This window comes from Talpa occidentalis, unplaced genomic scaffold (assembly GCF_014898055.3).
Source record: "Talpa occidentalis isolate TD23 unplaced genomic scaffold, MPIMG_talOcc4v2.1 talOcc4.8, whole genome shotgun sequence".
In the NCBI taxonomy this organism is placed as follows: Eukaryota; Metazoa; Chordata; class Mammalia; order Eulipotyphla; family Talpidae; genus Talpa; species Talpa occidentalis.
The window spans coordinates 7,588,245-7,613,856 of NW_023605194.1; the positions used below are offsets into that span (position 1 = coordinate 7,588,245).

A 25,612-nucleotide genomic window follows, 5' to 3' on the forward strand; every position below is an offset into this window, starting at 1 on the left:
TTATTTCTATATTCCGTACATGAGTGAGCCCATGTGTTGTCGTTCACTTTCTGACTTTAATTAGCATAATTACCTCTAGATCCATTCAGTTTGTCCCAAAAGGCACTATTTCTTCATTTTTAATTGCTGAGTAGTATTCCATTGAGCATGTAGTTTATTTTTTTTAAATCTGAGTCTTTTTTTTTTTTTTAAATATTTATTTATTTATACAAGCACTGGGTACAGTCAGAAGCACGGGTGGGTGAGAGAATTCACCAGAGCCAAGGCGGGGAACAGAACAGGCAGGCTGACGAAATACATAGCTGAGGGGAACAGCAGGTGGTAGGAGAGGTCTGTGCGTCATGTGGGACCCTTGCCGGTGGCCGGGGATCGAACCGGCGCTGCAGAGGCTGTGGGCAGCTTCGCAGCCCGGTGCTCAACTGTTGCACCACCAGGGGAGGCCCCAGTTTTTTTTTTTTATACAATTGTATATGACCTATTTCAGTCTTGTTTGGTCTTTAAAATACATTTCATTTGAATTTTGGCAACTCTGAACATCATTCTTTTTCTCTTACTGGTAGACACTTATTTTGACTTCTAGTAGAATCATGTATACCAACTTGTCTTTTAGCGTTACAGTAATACATGAAGCCAACTAAATGAATCTGCCAGTATGTTTTTTTTTGAGACTCATTGATGACATGTTAGTTATGTCATTCACTATACCTTATGTAAGCCATGCTTGTGGCTGATGGAGAAATCTTGGTCTCCTTTAAGATATTTTTTCCTATACCCTCCTTTTAGAGAGTATTGTAATAATAAACAGTAGTCTGTTTAACTTTCTATACATTGTTTAATCGTCACAGTAATTTTGTGACCTGGAAAATTAAGTATTTTGCCTTGACAGTGGTGAAGCTGAGATTGCAGCCCTTTACTTGGACTCCAGAGTCCACATTCCTTAGCATTTGGTGGTGCTCTGAATTCACCAGACTTCCTCTTGTGTTTTAAGGAAGCTAGATTTAGGGCCTCCCTCGTGGCGCAATTAGGCACCACACTATGAAGGAATCCGCAGCCTCTGCAGCACGGGTTTAATCCCTGGCCGGCCAGGGTGCAACCCACATGGCAGACCTCTCCTGTCTCATCTGCTGCTCCCCTCAGCAGTGTATTTCAGTAGATCTGCCTGTTCTGTTCCCCACTCTGTCTCTGGTGAATCCTCTCACCCCCCACATCTCTGGCCTGCACCCTAGCTGGAGTATGAATAAATAAATAAAGAAAATGCATAAATCTAAGAAACAAAGGAAGCTAGATAGATTTAAAAACTAACTTTATTTTTTAAAGATTTATATTATTATGAATTCAAGAGCTGAGGTGCAGGCCAGAGGTACAGGGTGTGAGAGCATTGATCAGAGACAGGGTGGGGAGCAGAATAGGCAGAGCTACTGAGATACATTGCTGACATAGTGGGCGAGGCGGGAGAGGTCTGCTGCGCCTTGTGGGTCAGCACCCCGACGGGGGGTCGAACTCATGTTCACTGACTGGCAGTAGCTTATAGCACTGAGACTTTAACCCCTGAGGCACCAGGGAGACCCAGGAAGCTAAAATTTAGCTTTTGACCTTATCCTCATAATTTTACTCACCTCTGGTCCTTGTAATTTTTCCTAATTCTAATTTTTTCTCAGTTTTTAAAGCTTCCTCATTTTTTGTAAGGAAACATGGTTATATGAATTTGTTGATCTCACAGTCTTTGTATAGTTAAAAACATCGGCAGGATTAAGTGAATGAATGAACTTTTAATTTCTCTACTTGTTCATTTTTAGCATGGTTATTTCTCTTACATGCTTTGATGATTCATGTTTATGAATATAGTTCACTGTGGTGGTATGCATATTCTATTACTGGCATAGCTTACCAGGTGATTAAAGGCATATCTTTCTGCTTGCTAAATAACATTTACAAATTTAAGAGATTTGTAACTTTGTTCTCCTTCAGAATGTCCACTAGAGTTCTTCTGGCTACTCTTTCCATTCCTATTACCCCTGAGCGAACTGATATTGCTCGACTTCTGGATATGGATGGCATCATAGTTGAAAAACAACGTCGCCTTGCAACACTGCTAGGTCTTCAAGCCCCACCGACACGAATTGGCCTTATTAATGACATGGTTGGTATAAGTTAGAACATTTTTATAGCTTTAAATGGAAAATGTTAGGTTTTATGATATATAATTAACAATATATAATTATATGCTGGGAGTGCTGGGGCTTCTGATGCATGGATGAGTTTGAAAACTGTTGGTGTAAAGGGGCACTTTTATTGAAGTAATTTGTCTCTGGTGGTGAGCTGGATTAAATCTGATGTAGCAGATGAGACTTGATGAGGTGAGGTCTGAGGAATAGTGTGGATCACTCAGAGGGATTGATGGGGAAGAAGGTTCATGACTTCAGTGGGTTAGGGGTAGCAAAACTAAGCCAATAATATGTTGGAGACAGAATGATGAGTTCGGCAGAAGATGGGGTTGATTATGATTTGGAAAACTAAGGTTTCCAGTATTTTTCTTTCCTTTCTTTTTATTTTTAAGGATTTATTTATTTATGCTGTAAGAGCTGGGGTATAGGCCAGAGATGGGGGGGGGGAGTGAGAGGGTTCACCAGAGACAGAGTGGGGAGCAGAATAGGCGGATCCACTGAAACACACTGCTGAGGGGAGTAGCGGGCGAGACAGGAGAGGTCTGCTGCTCCGTATGGGTCACCTCCCTGGCCCGGAATCCAACGCATGCTGCAGTGAGACCCTTTCAGTATTTTTCTTTTTCGAACTTTGTTATTAAAGTAATAATTCTTGAAGATTGATTTATTTTGTATACAAGAACTGTGGTACAGGCCAGAGATGTGGGGGGTGAGAAGATTCATCAGAGACAGTGGGGAGCAGAACAGGCAGGTCGACTGAAATACACGGTTGAGGGGAGCAGCGGACAAAACAGGAGAGGTCTGCTGTGCCATGTGGGTAGCTCCTTGGCCGGGGTTCAAACTTGTGCTGCAGTGGCTGCCGATAGCTTCATAGGTTATGTCAACCTCTTGCGCCACCAGGGAGGCCCTAAAGTAATAATTCTTAATCAAGGCTATGCAATGAAATTGTGTGTAAAATATTTTTGACAATATAGACTTGTGGGTTTGATCCACTATATATATATATATATATGTATGTATATATATATATGTATGTATATATATGTATGTATGTATAAAAAATTCAGAGTGTAGAGCCTAAAATTTATGTATGTTTAAAGTGTTTCATGTTGATGGGATTTTTTTATTCGGCAGAAATTTACTTTGTGGTGCCCATAAATGCCAGGCAAGTGATACTTAAATGGTATCTGTGTTCCAAAGGAATTTAGGTTCTAGAGTTTCTGACTGAACAGTTGTAGTGGTTTTGGTGGTAACTGCCTATTGGAAATTACTTTGGGACAAGAGGAAGAAGAGGGACAATTGCTAGAGGAAAGACCCTGCTTTTCTGGTAGAATAGATCCATTTAGATAGAACCGCTATGTTTTCTTTGTATTGGCAGTTTTCTCCTGACATTTCTCTGCTACAGGAGTAAGGCAAAAATCCCTTTGTAGTGAGAATTTAATCTCTAAACGGTATTCTTCTTTGTGTGCTTCCATATTCTGCCTCTGCTGCCCACAGAGTTTACCTTTGTGTGTTGGCAACAACACACAGGCAACAACAGCATTGTCTTTAGGGAGGGGTCAACTGGTGTGTTTAAAAGATTTTATTTTTTTACTGAAGAAGTGTGACAAAGTAGAAACATAGTCTTTTAATCTCTTAGCCCCCTGCACTACACACCGTGGTGCCTTGATGTTAGAGCTGGTCCATGGTGATGCTTTTAGAGACCAGTGGTGGAGAGCAGCGGGGGCCAGCAACCAGGACATCCAGCTTCATGTCCTTGTGCCCACAGATTAGTGTGGAAGTTTAGAAGAAGGGTATTTGGTGGTGTCAGGTGAAAAGATGAGCTGACTGCCAAGTAGCATTTGTAAATCTCAGTAAGTTCACCTTACTGCCAAGCTTTGGGTTTGTAGAACTGAGTCTTTGAGCACCAGAAGAATGACTTCATCATTTCAGAAACAGACTAAAGTGATGACATTTACAAGAGACTGGTGCTAAATGAGAAAACCAATTGTTAATAATAGTGAGACATTGAAATTAATGGATATGGCAATCTATCTTAGCACTTATTTGGAGGGGTCACTTAATGGAAACACTAGAAAATTTTGATAGGAATGAAATTAGTGCTGGGTAATTTTATTTAAGTGCTTGTACCACACCTTATTCTAAGAATGACGGGAGGTACGCAGATGCTGGAGGACAGTAGTCACGTACCCATTTTTCATTGGAGTTAAACTTAGACTCAAGTATGTGCATGTTCTTATTTCTTGGGACGGGATCTGCCAGCGTTTGCCTCAGTCTTGTGACCCAGCGTCCACGGGTGCCTTGCTTCTGTGTTCTTAAGCCTTGCCTGCTGTGTCCCTGCAGTTTCTCTCTCTATGGGTTCGCATTGCCCAGCATGTGAAGGATATAAGTCACATCTACTGCGCGATCTAGGTTAAAGCATAAGCAAGCTAGGATTTGGCTCTGGGTATTTTAGGTGGTATACCACGCTACTCTTTCGTCTCGTTTGTAAGAAAGGTTGTAAAAATGACATTTTTAGTGTAAAAGGAAGTTAATCGATTCGCATAGAAACTTTAGCAGTTTTAAGGTACAAAGTGTAAAAGTAATTGGATAAACTCTTAAAAAGCTCTTTGCAGTTACCAATCTTCCGAACCCCCCTCCCCACCGAGAATAGGTAATCTCCAGACTTACCACCTTGCCTTTTTTTTTCAAATGAAATACTTATTTTTACTTATTTACGCATACAAGAACTGGGGTGTAGGCCAAAGGTATGTGGGGTGAGAAGATTCACCAGAGACAGAGTGGAGAAAAGAACCGGCTGATCCACTGAAATACACTGCTGAGGGGAGCAGCAGGCGAGACACCAGTCTCTTGTAAATGTCATCATTTTCGTCTGTTTCTGAAAGGATGAAGTCATTCTCCTGGTGCTCACAAACTCAGTTTCATGAACCCAAAGCTTGGCAGTAAGGTATGGGTTAGCTCCTGGGCTGGGAATCAAACTCATGCTGCAGTGGCTGGCGAGGATAGCTTGATAGTGCTGAGACTTAACTCCTGTGCTGCCGGGGAGGCCCTATTTGTGTATTTTATACGAAATTTATTTTCCTTATATGTGGAACAATAAGTGAAAAACTTATTCTCACCATTAAATTTGTGGGGTTTATTCATGTGTTGAATGTGACTTTTTTCATTGCCCATTTCTGTATATTACATGAATGTAGTATCCCTATTTATTCTGAGTTTTTTCTAGTTTGTGCCTGTTAGTGTTGCCTCGATAATTTTGTGTGATAACAGTTGTTAGCTTATTTTTTATTAGTCTGTTGACCACATGATTTGTCTTTATAAACACGTCGATTGTGTTTCTTTAGAGTTTTTATTTCCTTGTTAGGTTCTTGTTTGACTTTGCATTGCATTGTAGGTTGATGTATACTTTGGGGTGGAAGAGTCAACATAATTGTCCTTGAGAGTCTTCTTTGGTAAATTTAAATGGGGTTGAGGCTAGACAATTTTCTGGATTTCCATTCCTATATTTTTCCTTATATTCAATACAGAATTCCAATTGGGAAAATTCCTGTAATAATGAAACCTTTTATCTTGCTTGCTCTAGGTCAGATTTAATGTACTACAGTATGTTGTCCCAGAAGTGAAAGACCTTTACAATTGGCTGGAAGTAGAATTTAATCCACTAAAACTCTGTGAGAGAGTCACAAAGGTAAGCCTTTGTATTTAAGTTTTCATTATTTCCCCACATACTTAGGTTGTATTGATATTTGTTAGACATTACTGTCTTATGTGTTTGAATACCGTGCACATTTCATTGTCTTTTTTCTTTATGTCAAGAGAAAAAGGGTATTTCTGATGTGCTAAAGAAACCATTGGAGGTAATTAGCAGCATGACTAATGTAGCCATTGCTGTCAGTCACCTTCAGACAATATCAGTCAATTCATAGTACATTTTGTATTTCTTTGCATCGTGTGATGTTTTTATTTTATTCAATTAATTTATTTTTAAAGATTTACTTATTTTTATGCATACAAGAGCTGGGGTACAGGCCAGAGGTGCTGGGGCGGGGGTGAGAGGTTTCACCAGAAACAGAGTGGGGAACAGAACAGGCAGATTGACTGAAACACACCACTGAGGGGAGCAGTGGACGATTCAGGAGAGGTCTGCTGTGCCATGTGGGGCCTCTCCCTTGCGGGGGATAAAACTCGTGCTGCAGTGGCTGTGGTTAGCTTCACAGGTTGCGTCTTAACCCCTTGCACCACCAGAGAGGCCATGTGTGATGTTTTTATATGTTGAAAAAGCTTTACAGATGTTGTAGGGTCCATTGCAGATAAAGTGTCATTATTTTCCATTGAATGAACTTTATAGGTTCTGAACTGGGTCAGGGAACAGCCTGAAAAGGAACCAGAGCTGCAGCAGTATGTCCCGCAGCTGCAGAGCAACACCATACTCCGCCTTCTGCAGCAGGTGAGGCGTTACATGTGATGTGCAAACCGGGATTTCTCTTCTTGATTGGATTGCAAAACTAAAGAGTTAAGAATGGCCTAGGAAGTGAAAGCTTCTCCAAATTCTGTATCCTGCCAAAATTGGCTTTTTTTTAATCTGTTTGATTTGAAAGCAAAATTTTACATGACTAGTCTTCTTTTTGTTGATGCACAATATAATAATCTGTGCATTTTCCCTGTTTGTGATATAAGTCCATCTTATTTCTCTTGATACACTCTGCGTGGTTTTTCATTGTCCAAAGATGCCGTGATTTATTCAAACTGTTGATGGAAATCATTATATCTAGGTTTTTTTGCCTTTAGAAAATGTTGCAAGACTGACCATATTGCACCCATGTATCTTTGCATATTTCTATAGCATAAGAAGTGAAAGTTATAAGAATGTAAACATTTACAGATAAAGAGATTCTTTAAATGGATCTTTCCACTAACAATGAGTGAGACTTTCTGCTAATACTAGGTATTACTAGTTTTTTATATATTTTGTCTTAAATTTGAATGTAATGGTTTATGTTATGGCCTAAATGTTCCTGTTTTGTCTTATTTCGTTTTGGAAGGGCTTATTATTATAAATTCACTTCAGTATTTGCACATTTCATTGACCTGCTTTCCTTTGTACATGGGAGCAGTGTTATTTCTTATGTGCTATACAAGTAGTTGAAGGTTAATTAGCAGTATAACTAAATAGTTATGCTGCCAGTCTCCTTCAGACAAATATTTTTTAAAATGTTGAGATGAATTAGCTAAGTAATAAGTCTTTACAAATGCTTAACCATTCAGGTTTTTTTTTAAACAGCATTTGAAAAGATTATGCTCTTGAGATATATAGTAGACTGTGAGATTGGAAGTATAGAATTTGGGGGTGATAGTCTTGGATTGGAAACCCAGCTCCAGCTGTAATGTAAACCCCTGAGCTTCCTTATTTTCTTGCTCTCTGAGAAATGGCCATGCTTTCTATTGCCCATGGTTATCAGGCTGCATTGCACATTAAAAGTACTAAATGGGTAATGGCCATTATTAATAATCTTGTCTTTTTTATGCAGGTGGCACAAATCTATCAGAGCATTGAGTTTTCTCGTTTGACTTCTCTGGTTCCTTTTGTTGATGCTTTCCAACTGGAACGTGCCATAGTAGATGCTGCCAGACATTGTGACCTGCAGGTACGTGCTTGCTGTATGGGGGACGGCGACGGAGGGTGGGGGGCCTTTGAGGACTAACTGACATAACCATTTTGTTTCTCACTTTTATTATTTTTTTTTAAAGATTTATTTATTTATTTATACAAGCACTGGGTACAGTCAGAAGCACGGGAGGGTGAGAGAATTCACCAGAGCCAGAGCAGGGAGCAGAGCAGGCAGAAGGACCGAAGTACACTGCTGAGGGGAGCAGCGGGCGGCAGGAGAGGTCTGCACGCCATGTGGGACCCTCCTCCGGTGGCCGGGGAGCAGCCGGGGATCGAACCGGCACTGCAGAGGCTGCGGGCAGCTTTGCAAGCCAGCACTCAACCGCTGCGCCACCGGGGAGGCCCTTGTTTCTCACTTTTAGCATAGTTTAAAATCTTCACCGAGTAAATCTTCTAGCTTTTGTATTTAATATTCTATTTTTAAAAGTTTTTCTCATATTCATTTGAAATGTGTGTTTTTTTTTCTTAATTTTTAAATTTTTTTCTTTAAAGATTTATTTATTTGTTTATACAAGCACTGGGTACAGTCAGAAGCGTGGGAGGGTGAGAGAATTCACCAGAGCCAGAGCGGGGAGCACAACAGGCAGACTGACGAAGTTCACTGCTGAGGGGAGCAGCGGGCATGGCAGGAGAGGTCTGCGCGCCATGTGGGACCCTCGCTGGCCGGTCGGGGAACGAACTGGTGCTGCAGAGGCTGCGGGCAGCTTCGCAGCCCAGTGCTCAACCGCTGTGTCACTGGGAGGCCCTCAGTTGAAATGTTTTGATCAAAGGCCATTTATTTGTAAAAATGACTTCATATTTGCCGATAAGATATTGATAATTTCATTTAATTTTCAAAGGTTCGTATTGACCACACCTCTCGGACTCTTAGTTTTGGATCTGATTTGAATTATGCTACTCGAGAAGATGCTCCAATTGGTCCTCATTTGCAAAGTATGCCTTCAGAACAGATCAGAAATCAGCTGACAGCCATGTCCTCAGTACTTGCCAAAGCACTGGAAGTCATTAAGCCAGCTCATATACTGGTATGCATCTTTGAGGAAAATGAACCACAGAATTTCTGAGGGATTTCTTTTTTTTGAAGATTTATTTATTTATGCACACAAGAGCTGGGGTACAGGCCAGAGATGCGGGGTGTGAGAGGATTCACCAGAGACAGAGTGGGGAACAGAACAGGTAGATTGACCGAAGTACACTGCTGAGGGGACACAGTGGGTGAGTCAGGAGAGGTCTGCTGTGCCATGTGGGTTGTTCCCTGGCCGGCTGGGGATTGAACTCGTGCTGCAGAGGTAGAGGATTGCTTCACAGTGCGCTGCTTAACCCCTTGTGCCACCAGGGAGGCCCCTGAGGGTTTTTTTTTTAAATAAAGATTTATTTATGCATGCAAGAACTGGGGTATAGGCCAGAGGTGTGGGGGGTGAGAGGATTCACCAGACAGTGGAACAGAACAGGGAGACTGACTGAAATACACTGCTGAGGGGAGCAGCGGGCGAATCAGGAGAGGTCTGCTTCGCCATCCATGTAGGTAGCTCCCTGGCCGGAGATCAAACTCATGCTGCAGTGGCTGGGGATAGCTTCATAGGTTGCGTCTTAACCTCTTGTGCCACCAGGGAGGCCCTGGAATTTTTTTTTTTAAAGATTTATTTACTTATGCATACAAGAACTGGGGTACAGGCCAGAGATGTGGTGGGGGGGGGGTGAGAGGATTCACCAGAGACATAGCAGGGAGCAGAACAGGCAAATCTACTGAAATACACTCCTGAGGGAAGCAGCAGGCGAGACAGGAGAGGTCTGCTGCGCCATGTGGGTCAGCTCCCTGGCTGGGGAATCAAACTTCTGCTGCAATGGCTGCTGATAGCTTGATAAGTGTTGAGACTTAACCCCTTGTGCCACCAGGGAGGCCCATTTATGGTATTTTATCATGTTTTTATTAGACACAAAGATCAGTTGAGCTGCCTTCCCTATGATAAAATGTGAGACTATGCAGGTAATAGGATAATATAAATACTCCTTAATACAACAGCTTATATGCATGTCATGACCTCCCCAAATAGTGAATACTGTCATGGAACTTTTCATTCCTGTATAACTTGTTTTCTTGTTTGCGAGCTATGTTAGTATTCCTCCTTGACTTGGACACTGGGGTAAAGTAGATTTGCTATAGAGAAAAGTCACCTGGTACACAAAGGTTCTTCAGCTATGTCATTGCTATAAGTGATGCTAAATAGTAGTGCCGTAGTATTTAGTATTGCGAACAACTAGTAGCTCGGATAATGTTATCTTCTGTTGTTAAACCTAAATACATCTAAGGGTAATGCATCCAAATTATTTTGATGTCTACTTCCATGGTCGGTCACTCACAAAGTTTTTAAAAATGTGTTTATTTTGGAAGCAAGAGAAAGAAGAACAGCATCAATTGGCTGTTACCGCGTACCTTAAAAATTCACGGAAAGAGCATCAGCGTATCCTGGCTCGCCGGCAGACAATTGAGGAAAGGAAGGAGCGACTTGAGAGTCTAAATATCCAGCGAGAAAAGGAAGAATTAGAGCAGAGGGAAGCTGAACTCCAGAAAGTACGAAAGGCTGAAGAAGAGAGATTGCGACAAGAGGCAAAAGAGAGAGAGAAGGAGCGCATTTTGCAGGAACATGAACAAATCAAGAAGAAAACTGTTCGGGAGCGTTTGGAGCAGATCAAGAAAACAGAACTGGGCGCCAAAGCATTTAAAGATATTGATATTGAAGTATGTATCATGTTACTCATTAACAGTTTATTTATTTTGGATTATTTGGTTATTTTACTCACTTGGCACAGCAGGCTCATTTACTGTTATCTGTGAAGTAAGCATTTGTTTTTAATGACTCCACGGTTTTTAACTACTGCAGTGGAGTTTGGATATTGGTATACAGTAGAGGAGTAAAATGTATGCTAAGATCGCGTGGTTTTTTCCCCCCTTAATCAGTGGAAATAAGACTACTGAAAAATATTTTTACATTGACTAAATTGATACCCACTGTGAGAAAAAAAAAAGTAATTTAGGATTTGATCCTGGAAAGCGGTGGTCCATAGTGACCATTTACTTTATATTCTTATTAATGATTGTACATTTGTATTACTTTTCAGGATCTTGAAGAATTGGATCCAGATTTCATCATGGCCAAACAGGTTGAACAACTGGAGAAAGAAAAGAAGGAACTTCAGGAACGACTGAAGAATCAAGAGAAGAAGGTAAGTGAATGGACCAGTAAACTTTAAAAAAATTAAAAGCTACATTTGTTTTTGTGTCATTCTGATTGACTTATTTTGTTTTCTCCTTTTTCTTTTAAGATTGACTATTTTGAAAGAGCTAAGCGTTTGGAAGAAATCCCTTTGATAAAAAGTGCTTATGAAGAACAGAGAATAAAAGACATGGATCTGTGGGAACAACAAGAAGAAGAAAGAGTATGTTTTTCATTTAGTTGTAATATTTTTGTCCTTATACTTAAATCCTGCCAGTGGCACCAGGGTTTTGGATTTTTTTTTTAAGATTGATTTATTTATGCATACAAGAGCTGGGGTGCAGGCCAGAGATGCGGGGGATGAGAGGATTCACCAGAGACAGTAGGGAGCAGAACAGGCAGATCTACTGAAATACACTGCTGAGGGGAGCAGCGGGCGAGACAGGAGAGGTCTGCTGCACCACGTGGGTCAGCTTCCCGGCCTGCCAGGGATCAAACTTGTGCTGCAGGGGCAGTAGGGTTGCTTCATAGTGCAGGGAGGCCCGAGGCCTAATTATTTTTAAGGAATAAAATGCTTTCAGTAATTAAACTATACTGTTTTTGCCTTTTGTTTTACAGATTTATTAAAATTTCTTTATTAAAACTTCAACAGCTTTTTTTACAGATACCCCAAGATTCTATCCTTCATCTGTCTCTGCTTGCATGGATATTAATTACCCTTCTGTTTTTATGGCAAGATGGGGTGGGGCAAGGGAACTGTAATTCTTTTGGAATATGTCAGGAAAGTGGGTAAATTATTAATCAGATTATAAATGCTTTGAAATTTAACTTTGTATTTTGTGTTTGCAGATTACTACCATGCAGCTAGAACGTGAAAAGGCTCTTGAACATAAGAATCGAATGTCACGGATGCTTGAAGACAGAGACCTATTCGTTATGCGACTCAAGGCTGCCCGGCAGTCTGTTTATGAGGTGAACACACTGGTTTCAGGGCTTTCTAGTTTTGCATAGAGCTTTCCTTTAACACAGGGATATAGTCTCTCTCGCTAATATTTATATAAAGGTCATTAAAATAATTATCAGAAATTTTCTTGAGACTTTTATAGGTTACGTGGCCCACCATCACTATAAATTTTTCTGAGGGTGAAAGTGGACTGGATGCAATTTGCTTTTGAAGCAAGCTTTTTATTTACTGATTTAGAAAGGAAAAGAATATTCTTTCTCTTTTTTAAAAAGATTTATTTATGCATACAAGAACTGGGGTACAGGACAGAGATGCGGGGGGTGAGAGGATTCACCAGAGACAGAGTGGGGAACAGAACAGGTAGATTGACCGAAGTACAATGCTGAGGGAAGTATGGGGCGAGTCAGGAGAGGTCTGCTGCGCCATGTGGGTTGTTCCCTGGCCGGCCGGGGATCGAACTCGTACTGCAGAGGCTGTAGATTGCTTCACAGTGCGGTGCTTAACCCCTTGCGCCACCAGGGAGGCCCAAGAATATTCTCTTGAGTTAAAATTACTCAATTTATTTTGTGTAGAAGTAAGCCCACTAGTGTAGATAACAAAATTTGACTTGAGGAGAATTTACATTATTTGGAAACTCTGGTTTCATACTTGAAGGTTGCTTTCTTGTGGTTCCAAAAAATTTGTGACCCTTTTGTAAGCTTAAATTTACAGTGGATTTGTAGCTCTTCAAAAAAAAAAAAAAATTGATAGATGTTTTGGTGTTGTTACAGGAAAAGCTTAAACAGTTTGAAGAGCGATTAGCGGAAGAAAGGCATAATCGCTTGGAAGAACGTAAAAGGCAGCGTAAAGAAGAACGCAGAGTAACTTACTACAGAGAAAAAGAGGAGGAGGAACAGAGAAGGGCAGAAGAACAGATGCAGAAAGGTAACTGTCTAGAGTAAGATTGGAGGAATGACAGCAGAAGGTGGAGCATAGGTCCACTTAAAATAACCTTCCTTAGGAAATAAGAGAATGAAGAATGAGGATCACTGGCTTAATTGAAACCAACAAGTTTTTAAGTTCCGTGAACCTCACTTAGTTTTGTTTGTTATATCTGAGTGTTGGGTCTTCTATCAGCTTGTTTACATCTTTGTGTTTTAAAAATACTGCCTTTTAATTTTTTAAAAATAGTTTTGCATACAAGAACTGGGGTGTAGGCCAGAGGTGTGGGGGGTGAGAGAATTCACCAGAGACAGAATAGGGAGCAGAACAGGTTGATCAAGTGAAAAAAACTGCTGAGGGGAGCAGTGGGTGAGACAGGTGAGGTCTGCTGCTCCATGTGGGTAGCTCCCTGTCCGGGGATTGAACTCATGCTACAGTGGCTGGTGATAGCTTCATAGTGCTGAGACTTAACCCCTTGTGCCACCACGGATGCCACTCTTGCATTCTTAAATCATGAAACTATTGATTGGCACAGAGCTTGGTTTTTTGACTATCTTTTGCTCTTTCACTGGTTATAAACTATTTAAAACTTTTTCTTTTATAAGCTATTTATAGAAACTATTTAAAACTTCTTATTTATGCATACAAGAGCCTAGGGTACAGGTCAGAGATGTGGGGGGTGAGAGGATTCACCAGAGACAGAGTGGGGAGCAGAACAGTCAGACTGACTGAAACACACTGTGAGGGGAGCAGCAGGTGAGTCAGAGGTCTGCTGTGCCATGCGGGTTGCTCCCTGGCTGGGTGGGGATTGAACTTGTGCTGCAGAGGCTGCAGACTGCTTCATAGTACAGTGCTTAACCCCTTGCGCCACCAGGGAGGCCCTAGTTAAAACTTCTTTAAAAAGAATTTATGCTGCCTGTTTAATGCCAGAAAAATAGACTTAGTATCAGGGTGGGTAGGAGACCCATTTTTAACCCAATATGTTATCTAGAGCGGGAAGAGAGAGAGCGTGCTGAAAGGGCAAAGCGCGAGGAAGAGCTACGAGAGTATCAAGAGCGGGTCAAGAAATTGGAAGAAGTGGAGAGGAAAAAACGCCAAAGAGAGTTAGAAATTGAAGAAAGGGAACGGCGTAGAGAAGAAGAGAGAAGACTTGCTGACGATCCACTTTCTAGAAAGGTGAGTTTAGAAATTCTGTTTTTTCGGTGGTTTTTTTTTTTTTTGTTTTTTTTTTTTTTTTTTTTTTTTTAAGATTTATTTATTTATACAAGCACTGGGTACAGTCAGAAGTGTGGGAGGGTGAGAGAATTCACCAGAGCCAGAGCAGGGAGCAGAACAGGCAGAAGAACTGAAGTGCACTGCTGAGGGGAGCAGCAGGAGGCAGGAGAGGTCTGTTGCGCCATGTGGGACCCTCGCTGGCCACAGGGGATTGAGCCTGTGCTGTAGAGGCTGCGGGCAGTGTCGCAGCCCAGTTCTCAACCGAGGCCCTGGTCTTTTTTTTTTTTTATCAGTCAGTTCTTTTACATGATAATAAGTTGGCTGCCTTCACTCCTTTGGTATTGATTGCTTCATCTTCCCAAGGACAGAAGGTTCTTGAGAGGAAAACAGACCAACCTTGGCAGTACAGGGATTTTATAGGCCTCAGTTTAAAATTCTTATCAGTAGGAATGAATCTCAACTATTTGACAAGAGAATAGTGGTCATTGCTTTGTCAGGGGGACTCCTGTGTTTGTGAACGAGGATGATGTGAGTTTGCTGTTGCCCCTTTAGGGTGAGTCTGGCGGGTCAGCAGTTGTCACATTTATATGTTAATATGCTTATATGTCTATAAAGTTTATATGTCTATCAGCAGGGTTTTTGCTGCTGTTTTATCAAGTGACCTAAAATATTTTGGCTGCCTTATTAATTTTCTATGATTGTTTCTTTTTGCTTGCTTGTTTAATGGCTGTCATAGTCATCCCTAAAATCTCTTGGAGGTTCTGATAATTATACTAAAACTTCTTGCTTGAATTCTCTTTTTCAGTTGTGGTGTGAGTGTGAAAGTGGGAGAAACTTGGTTTGGGTTTCTATGTCTACTATGTCTAGTGTCTAAATACGGACATTCCCTTCATATTAATTTCCATAAGTTATGTGGATGGTTAAGTTTGTTTTCTTCAGAGTCCACTTGGAAGTCTTTTAGAACAACCATCATCTTAAGGGAGTCCAGAGTTAGTAGCTTTGATTGTAGAAGACTTATCAGCTGCTCATTCTTGCCCTTCACTGCTTTTTATTGGTTGTTGTTGTTGTCGGAGGATTTTGTTGCCAAGACACTTATTAAAATTTATTTATTTTGTATTTTTAATTACTGAAAACATCTAAACTAGCAACTTCTGCAAGAACCATTTGTTCTTGTCAGTCTTGTACCTCTCCTTGTACTTGACCTTGGCCTCTTTTATACCTTTGCATTTAAGAGCAGGAGCTCAAGTCTTCCTTGTTGACAAGTTTTTTCCCAAACTGAGATCCACAGAATACCTTGTAGACATGAAGTAATAGTTATACATTTTTACAAAAGACTTGATCGTTGACTTTTTGGCAATTTTCTTCTTGCCCATGGCAACTTTCACTGTTCGGGATAGCGATCAATTCCAGCTACCACCTGAGTGTGGTGGTGTGAGGTGCCATCATCACTGTTCTTCACAATAACTGCTTTGCATTTGGAGTAGTGCCCGGCCAAGACTAGCATTCCCCGGTTTCATGAAATTGCCCATTTCGACAGCAGATACTCAGCCCTGCAGTAAAAAGGAAGGAATGGCCTCTTTATAAAACTTTAAATATAGAGATCCTTTTAGTCACCTCCTTGGGATTGTAGTTACTCTCAGCTTTATTAGGTTTTATTTGAGTGCTACTACTCCACCCCTAGATCTTTTGTATTTTCCAAGTTTTCTTACTTGAACGTAGGTTACATTTGTGGGAGCTGTCAAACTGTGAGTGGTGTTTGTGAAGAGAGCTGAATACATTGCCTTGTACAAATGTACCAGATTCACATTTTCACCTTGGCACTGAGGGAAAAGTTTCCTCACGCCTTTTCCATAGTTTTTAATGATAACATAATATTTTGAAGAGGGAATAATAGTCCTGTAACCACTACCTATTACAACATTGCAGTCATTCCACCTTTTCTGGTAGGCACTGTGATGTACATTTGGGGGCACTTGGCTTTTTTACGTAATTTCAAAAGAAAGTCAAAGGAAATCTGAGCATTTTAAGATTCCAGGGGGAGGCCATCAGATTTTTTTCAAGTTGTGTTTCAATAATTAGCAAACAATCCATTATACATAAAAATACCAGTTTCATTGTGAGTCTGATTTCAGGTTATAAGAGAAATAAGATTTACAAATGTCTAAAAGTTGTTTATACTGAAGGACTTAGATTGTTTAACATACATCAGACAAGTTTGAATGGTATACCAGTAGTTGTACTAAATGTTGCGCCTATTACTCATTTTGGCCACTGTAGGATTCGCGCTGGGGAGACAGAGACTCAGAAGGCACGTGGAGAAAAGGACCTGAAGTAGATTCTGAATGGAGGAGAGGCCCGCCGGAGAAGTAAGTGGGGTTAAGGAAATAGTGCCAGCTGGTCACAGGCCCTGTTATGTTAGCTGTTCATCACCGATGAGTGGATTTCCAATTTGGTTTATATAAGGGTGGAAAGAGGAGAGAGCCTTGAAGCACTGTGTGAATGTCTGCTATTGAGATGTTCATCACATTCCTGTGATTAACTGACTTCTGAACAGCTTGAGAAATAGGTGCTTCAGACTTTATATTCCCCAATCAAATCATACTTTAGGGAAAGAATGAACAGTTTCATATTTTTGTTTCAAGTTACTTAAGTAGATGAAGCCGCCCTTTAAAATGACCGCACATGAGAGCCACGAATATTGGCAATGACTCCTATGAAAAATGTTTTGAAAGGTAAAAGCCTTAAAAATGGCCATGGTGTTCCTGGTGAACTGTCTTTTAAGAGAGTTGCCTGTTGATTAGATTATTTGTTGGCTTCAAGATTTTGGATATTGTGATTGTTTACTAAGAGAACATACTCTTTTAGGACTAGCATTAATTAATTCAGAATGAAGTGATTAAGTGATTAATGAGGTGATTCCCAGAAGGCTCATGTGCTTTTTAAAGAAACTTACTCTTAAAGATGTTTGACTTGTTGCTCTGTAGGGAATGGCGACGAGGAGAAGGGCGGGATGAGGAGAGGCCTCACCGAAGAGATGATGACAGGCCGAGGCGGCTGGGGGATGATGAGGAGAGAGAGTCTTCTCTGAGACCAGATGATGATCGGCTTCCCCGACGTGGCATGGATGATGACAGAGGCCCTAGACGTGGTCCTGATGAAGACCGGTTCTCTCGCCGTGGGGTGGATGATGACAGGCCTCCCAGACGAATTGGTGATGAAGACAGGGGAAGCTGGCGTCATGCAGATGACGACAGACCACCCAGACGAGGACTGGACGAGGACAGAGGAAGCTGGCGAACAGCTGATGAGGACAGAGGACCAAGACGAGGGATGGACGAGGACCGGGGGCCGCGGCGTGGAGGTGCTGATGATGAGCGGGCGTCCTGGCGGAATGCCGACAATGACCGGGGCCCCAGGAGGGGCATGGATGAGGACCGGGGCCCCAGGCGTGGCTTGGATGATGACCGAGGAACTTGGAGGAATGCCGACGACGATAGAATTCCCCGGCGTGGCGCGGATGATGACAGGGGGCCCTGGAGAAATATGGATGATGATCGGATGTCAAGACGGGCTGATGATGATCGGATTCCCAGAAGGGGTGATGATGCAAGACCTGGTCTCTGGAGACCACTTGTCAAGCCAGGTAAGATTACTTTGGGTATCTGGAAAACCACATTGGACTTAATGTATTTACAGGTAGAAAGCGAAACTCAACACCAGCCATTCTCTACTATTCTGTACTTGATAGCAGGCTATTTCATTTTTTCCCCCAAAGATTTATTTATTTATGCATACAAGAACTGGGGTACAGGCCAGAGGTGTGGGTGGTGAGAGGATTCACCAGAGACAGAGTGGGGAACAGAACAGGAGGACTACTGAAATACACTGCTGAGGGGAGCAGTGGGCGAGACAGGAGAGGTCTGCGCCATGTGGGTAGCTCCCTGGCCGGGGATCGAACTGGTGCTGAAGTGGTTGCGGAGAGCTTCATAGGTTATTTCTTAACCACCTGCAGCACCAGGGAGGCCCCAATAGGTTATTTCAAAAGAAGGAGCACAAATGACTAATTATGTTTTGATTTTAAGTGAAAAATTTTTATTTTTTTAAAGATTTATTTATTTTTATACAAGAACCGGGATACAGGCCAGAGGTGCAGGAGGGTGAGAGGATTCACCAGATATAGAGCAGGGAGCAGAATAGGAAGACTGACTGAAATACACTGCTGAGGGGAGCAGCGGGTGAGCCAGGGGAGGTCTGCTGTGCTGTGTGGATATCTTCCTGGCCGGCCAGGAATAGAACCCGCGCTGCATAGGCTGCAGACAGCTTTACAGCTCTGCACTCAACCCGCTACGCCACCGGGGAGGCCCCTAAGTGAACATTTTTTAACTAAGAAAAGTGAAATTTTATTTCCTTTATGGCAGAAATCAGGCTTTGATCAGTTTCTGGAAAACTGGTCTTTTAGCTTTCCCTTTAATGTCAAAAACTTCATACTCAAACAAATCTTAATCCCCCTTTTCTGCTTTAGTGACATGTACTGTCTTCCTTCTCCTTACTGATTCTTTGCGGGTTCCTGGGCTCTTCCCTTTAGGATTGCTCTGTCCTCCTTGTGTAAATAATGAAAAACTAAAACATCCTTACTAAACATTTGTCTCTGTTCCTGACAGCCGTGGGAGAACTCATTTCTTTACTTGCAGTCTTAGGTCTGCAACTGTGTGAGACCTAGTGTCACCTTCTCCACCTGTCTCCTTACCACAGACCTGGCTCCCTGCTGCGTGCTACACCACTGGGGCACCACTGCAGGTCTTGTTGTGGAAGCTGGAGTTCTCCTTTACTCTTCTTTCTTTTTTGTCCTGTCAGCTATTTCACTTAGTTCAGTTCTGCACTTTCAGTGTCCTTAAGCCCTCCTATTCCACTTGGATGTGCTTGGGTCTGGGCCGCCGTCATACTTTATTTAACTCCTGCTTGTCTCAGCTGAGGCCCACTCTCATTTCTGTCTATAGTCTTTGTGCAGTAACCAGAGCAATCTGTTCTAAATGCAAGTTGACCTGAGTAGCTTTCTAGCCTTTACCTTTATGATTTGTCTTGCATGCTTCTGTCTCTCTTAGTCTCAGTTATTCTGCTGTTCAGCTGTGTGACTTTGGACAAGCCCCTTTTCTGTGCCTCAGGTGAAATGGGGATAACAGTAGATTCTCATTAAGTTGTGATGGTTGGTGTTGCATAAAGCCAGTGTGAATACCAAACCTTTTCTCCTAGGGCAAAGTCCAAGGTTAGGGTCCCACTCAATTGATTTCTCTCAATTGATCATTACACAGATAACATTGTTTTATGCCGTTGTTTTTAAAAGATGCTTTATTTAATGTTACTTGTTTCACTGAACAAGTAACAAGAGAGACAAGCACTGTAACTCCTGAATGAGGTCTGTCTCTCACTGCTTTCTCCATGTCCTCCTTGTGTGTGGGAACGTGAGACAGCACTTGAGCTTAGCAGTTTGGGCCATTTTAAACCGTGAAATCACCAACAGAAAGCACAAAAATGTGAAAAACGTGGTACTAAATAGACTACCGAAAGAGTATTTGAAAGTATGAGATCTTCAGCAAGAAAACAGTGTTGTCTTGTGTAGCTGCAGCTGAGAACTTGTTGGTCAGGCAGCTCAAGTATTTTGTCACCCTGCATGTGTCAGCAAGTGACTGTCAAAGTGTTTGAGTATTAATTCTGAGATTACAAATTTTAGCAAGTACAAACTCTCCTTAGCTAAAAGCTGTGGGTGGGATTGAATAAATGCAGTGTTGTGGTACATGATACTGTAAACATCATGGTTAGCAACTAGTGATGACGAACAGTGTGGCCAATGTCTCATTTTCATTCAGATCTCCTTGTGCTCTCTAGAAATGTGTGCTGTACATATACATGTACCATTCCTACACTGTGACCTCCTGGGTCTAGATGTGAAAGATTGGCAGGGTTACTGTCCTTGTTCATGGTAAATGGTGGTGGGCAGGAACATGAAAGGAAAGTATTTTGATTATAAGGGTTTTGAGAATGTTGCAAGAAAAAAAAATGAATTCCTAATTGGGGCCCTGTCTCTTCAAGCTCAGGATCCTGCCCTGTGCCCTTTATCCCTCCTGGTTCATTGAGTTGTCTTGTTTCTTATCAGAACAGATATTTATCTGAAATTTTTTGCCCATAAACACTGAGCCCAGACTAGATAAACTTCCTCTTTGTTGTGTTCTTATATGTTGGGGAAAAAAAAAACAATAGATGGTCCTTACTAGGAGATGGTGATTCTGTAAAATGAGGTTAATGGCTTTGGTTTGTTTGCTTCCAAAGGTTGGAGTGTCTTCAATTCGCATTTAGAGTCGTGGGTGAATATCAATGTTAAGATCTGTATTAATAATTGCCAATCTATGCTATTTGAATGGAAATTGTTATTTTTTGTCTCTTAAAAAAACAGGTGGATGGAGAGAGAAAGAAAAAGCCAGAGAAGAGAGTTGGGGTCCACCTCGAGAATCCAGACCGTTGGAAGAGCGTGACTGGGACAGAGAAAAAGAAAGAGAGAGAGACAGAGAGAATCAAGACCGCGAGGAGAGTGAGAAGGACCCGGAGAGAGAGAGAGACAGAGAGCGAGATGGGGACAGAGAGGATCGCTTCAGACGGCCCAGGTTTGAGACTCTTAGATTCTTTGTGGTGGTGCAGCTAGGACTCTCTTCTGTAGTGTTCTTCCCTCTGTTTTTGAGAAATAGCGCTACTCAACCCCCCCCCCCCATTTCTCTATTAGAATAATAGTGTATTAAAAGTTTTTTTTTTGAAAAAAGAATTTTCGAGGTCATCTATTGATAGTGGACAGTTCCCATTTAACACGGTGAGAAAATGGAGACGGCGCTGTGTGGCTGTCTACAGGTGTAGTGTGTATGACTCTTGGTAATGGAACCAGGGAAGGTATCTTTACCAGTCCTTTGCTATTTTTCCTTGTGATTCAGTTCAATAAGTTTTATTGTCCGTAGATTGAAAAAAATAACTTTTCTCCCTTTACTTTTCTTAAAAAAGATTTATTTATTTATGCATACGAGAGCTGGTGTACAGGCCAGAGGTATGGGGGCTTGTGTGTGAGAGGATTCACCAGAGACAGAGTGGGGAGCGTAGCAGGCAGATCTACTGAAATACACTGCTGCGGGAGCAGCGGGCAAGACAGGAGAGGTCTGCTGTGCCATGTGGGTAGCTCCCTGGCTGGAGATCAAATTCGTGCTGCAGTGGCTGTGGATAGCGTCATAGTGTTGAGACTTAACCCCTTGTGCCACCGGGGAGGCCCCTCTCCCTTTACTTTTATTAGTGGTAAAAGTTTTAGCTTGCTTCCTTTGGCCAAAGTGGGCTTGTATTGATAAATGTAAACCAGCATAGTTAAGTACAATTTTCTATAAGACCAAAAATGTACTGTATCTGTAATGTCCAGTAGGAAAGCCAGCAGGCCCCTTCGGCTATTGAGTGTTTGGAATGTGGCCAGTGCTACTGAGGGAATGTCTTGGCTTAATTTCTGTTAATTTGAACATAGGCGGTCACTTGGGGGGGATTGGCTGCTGTCTTGGACCTCACAGGTTCTCATTTGACCTCCACACCCAAGGCCTCAGAGTGTGGTCAGGCTATGAGTTTTAGCTATATCCCTCTTACTTGTAAGCTCTCTGCGCACCAGTGTGGATATTATGTATTTCCTTACAATGGCTATTAGTCTAACAACAGAACTTGCCATTCTGAACGCTACAGGGATGAAGGTGACTGGAGAAGAGGACCCGCTGAGGAGTCCTCGAGCTGGAGAGACGCTAGTCGCCGTGATGACAGGGATGACCGTCGTCGTGAGAGAGATGATCGCCGTGATCTTAGAGAGAGGCGTGATGACAGAGACCGGAGAGGACCGCCTCTCAGATCAGAGCGGGAAGAAGGTAGAGAGGCCTGATGCACGACTGTGCCCTCGCTGTTCTTGTAAACTTACTCAGCGGTTGCTCTCTGAAGCTCGCACATCTGAGTTCAAAGTCTTGTAGCAGACTAATTAAATTGGTTAACATCTAAAGAGAGATAAAAAGCTCATGTAAATGATTTATCAATTATATAAAAGTAGGGTCCTGGTAGACTATGGCAAAGTATAGCACATTCTCTGAAATCGTAACAATTGAAACTTTAGAAAAAAATACTTTTAACATGTTGAAATTACCACTGCCCTTAAGAGAGTTGTAGGACAAGCTTTTGACAGTTGTTTGTACAGCTAGAATTATAAGGGGTAGTCTGTTGTGACCATCATTATTATGGCTGATTTGCTTTTAAAATTTCAACAGAAATCTAAAATCCTATTTATTTATTTATTTATTTTTTATATAGAGGCATGTTTTCTTTCTTTCTTTCTTTCTCTCTTTCTCTCTTTCTCTCTTTCTCTCTTTCTCTCTTTCTCTCTCTCTTTCTCTCTCTCTTTCTCTCTCTCTCTCTCTCTCTCCCCCTCCCCCTCCCCCTCCCCCTCCCCCTCTCTCCTTCTTTCCTCCCTCCCTCCCTCCCTTTCTTTTTTTCTTTGTTTTTTGTTTATACATGCACTGGGTACAGTCAGAAGCGCGGGAGGGTGAGAGAATTCGCCAGAGCGGGGAGCAGAGCAGGCAGAAGGACCGAAGTACGCTGCTGAGGGGAGCAGCGGGTGGCAGGAGAGGTCTGCGCGCCATGCGGGACCCTCCTCCGGTGGCCGGGGAGCAGCTGGGGATTGAACCGGTGCCACAGAGGCCGCGGGCAGCTTCGCAACCCAGCGCTCAACCGCTGCGCCACCGGGGAGGCCCCTAAAATCCTATTTAAAAATTTTCATTCAGCCAGATTTTTGTCACTTTGTATTACAGTGCTCTACCAATTAGGCCAGTGGTTTGTTTGCAAATTTGAGTTATAAAAATTACATAGTTTAAAAGTTTTATCAGTGCTTAAAATGTATTCAGCTTTTATCGCTTTTATTTATTTATGTATGTATGTATGTATGTATGTATGTATGTATGTAAGTCTTTTTATATTCCCCATACAATTATAACCCCCTTACTTTGACCACAACCCCTCCTTTTCCCGCCCCCCACCCCCCATAGAGTGTCTCTGGTTCATAGTTGTTTGTTGATTTTGATATTTTCTTTCTTATAGTTATTCTTTTTCCTGGTCCCTTATTTAAGTTTTCCTGCTATGAGTGAGACCATCCGGTATTTTTCTTTTTCTTTCTGGCTTATTTCGCTGAGCATGATCCCTTCCAGTTCCATTTTATTGCTTTTTTATGGTTCAGTATCATACAGGATTTCTGAGTAATTTGAGCTCTTTTTTGTTTAAGTTCTGTTTAATCTTAGCCAGTAGACTGCAGCACAAACCATCCTTTCTCATTTAAACTTTTTAGCAAGCTCCTGGAGGCGAGCTGATGACCGAAAAGATGACCGGGCAGAAGAGCGGGATGTCCCTCGTCGTGTTCCTCCCCCAGCTCTTTCGAGAGACCGAGAAAGAGACCGAGAAAGAGAAGGTGAAAAAGAGAAGGCTTCCTGGAGGGCTGAGAAAGATAGGGAATCACTTCGTCGTACTAAAAACGAGACTGATGAAGATGGATGGACCACGGTACGACGCTAAGTCTCAAGATGATGGATCCAAACTCTTGTCTTACATAGGTTTGATCGCACTCAAGGATGATTATACTTGTGCTTCAACCAATCTAAATTGGATTCTTTAATGTTGTCTCACCATAACACAAAAAGCATGAACTTGTATTAATCCTATATAATAGATTGATCATGCACCGTATCCACAGAGGTTGGAAAACCATGCCATTTTCTGGAATTTAAGGTGTTGCATTATTTCATCAATCACTTGTTTACAAAAAAGAAAAACTAAAAAATAAATTTGAAATGTGAACCCTTCAGGTATTGAGTAACACCTGTATCTTGATATAGAACTGATCTTTTCTTTTGATTTTGAAATATATTAATTTGGAATGAGGTAAGGTTCTGTTATAGAAAACGTATTTGAAGACTCTTTTAAACAGGGAGCTGAAACCATTTCACATCATTAGCCATTGAGACATGCCTCTACGTAGTTTGAGGTATTTACTATTAACTCAACTTAGAAACTTTTTAGGTTCACTGTATGTGCAGTAAACATTATAAACTTTGGTTACAGCGGGATTTGCTGTAGATTTGACTTGACAGAGGTGAGTATAAGACAGTTTGCTGTCAGGATTGCAACCACAGGAGACTGCTCACGCGTGAATCGGAAACAGTTACAGCTTTTAAATTTTAAAGCATTTGGTAAACGATTGCTGAGTTTTTTTTTCTGTTGCCAATAGCAAACTGCTTTTCCATTAATGGAGAATTCATGCCTTTCAAACATTTTAAATATGACAATATTTATAAATGTGTGGTTTGGAAGAATTGTTCAAATTCTTTTTCCTACTTTCCTTTCTCTTCAGGATAGATTCTTTCAACAAGTAATTTGTAGTGATGACTGTGTTGACTTCAATTTTCAAGTGTAGTAGGTATGTTAAAGATGAACTATTGGTCTTATTGAAGCCAACACAGAACTTGCTGCTGTGGTTTTTCTTCAATGATAAATAAAATACTTACAGAATTTGTTTTAGTGTTGATTTGTGGTTATAGTCAAAGTGTTCTGTTAATAATGGCGAGTTTGCATATTCAGTTGTTTGTATTGTCCTTGTGATGTACCCGTTCCTGCATAGCATCAGAGAACCTGCGTACAGCAGAAGGACTTGTGGCCAGGATGCTGCCCCTACGGTGTCCTTCCCTGGGGAGCCGGTAGTTTCTCGTCCTGTTGTCCTATGAGCTGGGGTGTGTGGTGTGTGTCGTGTACCACCTTGTTTCCCCCTGAAATTACAAAAATCAAGTGATTTCCAGGAATGGTCATTGCAGATTTATTGTGGCTGTGCAGGCATTTAGCTTATTTCTGATAATGCGTAGTGAGAATTGCTGTTGGTGCAGCTGTGAGACCAGAAGAGGGAGTATTAATGTTCTACTTAAGAGAATCAGATGTGGCCCTTCCCGTTTGATGTTACACATGATGGAAACCACTGTTTTAAATCTATAGTTTTCTTAATACCTGGTGATTCAAACAAGTGGAACTCTTAAAAGGTCTTTGGTGAGGAGAGGGCCTTTTTTTAAAAAAAGATTTATTATTTATGCATACAAGAACTGGGGTACAGGCCAGAGGTGCGGGGGTGGGGGGTAAGAGGGGTAACAGAAACAGCGTGGGGAACAGGACAGGCAGACTGACTGAAATACACTGCTGAGGGGAGCAATGGCCGAGTCAGGAGAGGTCTGCTCGCCATGTGGGACTCCTCCCTGGCCCAGGATCGAACATGTGCTTCCGTGGCTGCAGATAGCTTCATAGGTTGCGTCTTAACTCCTTGCACCACGGGGAGGCGAGAGGGCCTTTCTTTTTGTAACAAGTTAGAAGAACTTGGGACAGCTGTAGC

At 41.8% G+C, this 25,612-nt stretch overlaps 1 protein-coding gene, 2 non-coding genes and 1 pseudogene across 4 annotated transcripts in view; 3 read left to right on the top strand and 1 right to left on the bottom strand.

Annotated features, from left to right (window-relative positions):
• Nucleotides 1-24,747, top strand: part of EIF3A (eukaryotic translation initiation factor 3 subunit A) — a 36,195-nt gene extending 11,448 nt beyond the window's left edge. For both annotated transcript variants that reach the window (XM_037495602.1, XM_037495603.2), the window contains exons 7-22: nt 1,969-2,140; nt 5,746-5,850; nt 6,511-6,609; nt 7,691-7,807; nt 8,670-8,855; nt 10,223-10,570; nt 10,951-11,055; nt 11,155-11,268; nt 11,895-12,017; nt 12,780-12,933; nt 13,922-14,106; nt 16,423-16,511; nt 17,130-17,788; nt 20,594-20,801; nt 21,898-22,073; nt 23,534-24,747. In XM_037495602.1, coding sequence (XP_037351499.1) covers nt 1,969-2,140; nt 5,746-5,850; nt 6,511-6,609; nt 7,691-7,807; nt 8,670-8,855; nt 10,223-10,570; nt 10,951-11,055; nt 11,155-11,268; nt 11,895-12,017; nt 12,780-12,933; nt 13,922-14,106; nt 16,423-16,511; nt 17,130-17,788; nt 20,594-20,801; nt 21,898-22,073; nt 23,534-23,757 — 3,064 coding nt within the window. In that variant the 3' untranslated portion in view covers nt 23,758-24,747. The remainder of the gene's footprint in view (nt 1-1,968; nt 2,141-5,745; nt 5,851-6,510; nt 6,610-7,690; nt 7,808-8,669; nt 8,856-10,222; nt 10,571-10,950; nt 11,056-11,154; nt 11,269-11,894; nt 12,018-12,779; nt 12,934-13,921; nt 14,107-16,422; nt 16,512-17,129; nt 17,789-20,593; nt 20,802-21,897; nt 22,074-23,533) is intronic.
• On the top strand, nt 5,944-6,073 carry LOC119234960 (small nucleolar RNA SNORA19). The gene has a single exon (XR_005122731.1). It is a non-coding gene; the product is annotated as a small nucleolar RNA SNORA19 (small nucleolar RNA).
• LOC119234959 (small nucleolar RNA SNORA19) lies at nt 7,234-7,363 on the top strand. The gene has a single exon (XR_005122730.1). It is a non-coding gene; the product is annotated as a small nucleolar RNA SNORA19 (small nucleolar RNA).
• LOC119233353 (60S ribosomal protein L27-like) lies at nt 15,282-15,674 on the bottom strand (annotated as a pseudogene).
• Nucleotides 24,748-25,612: the final 865 nt, after the last annotated feature.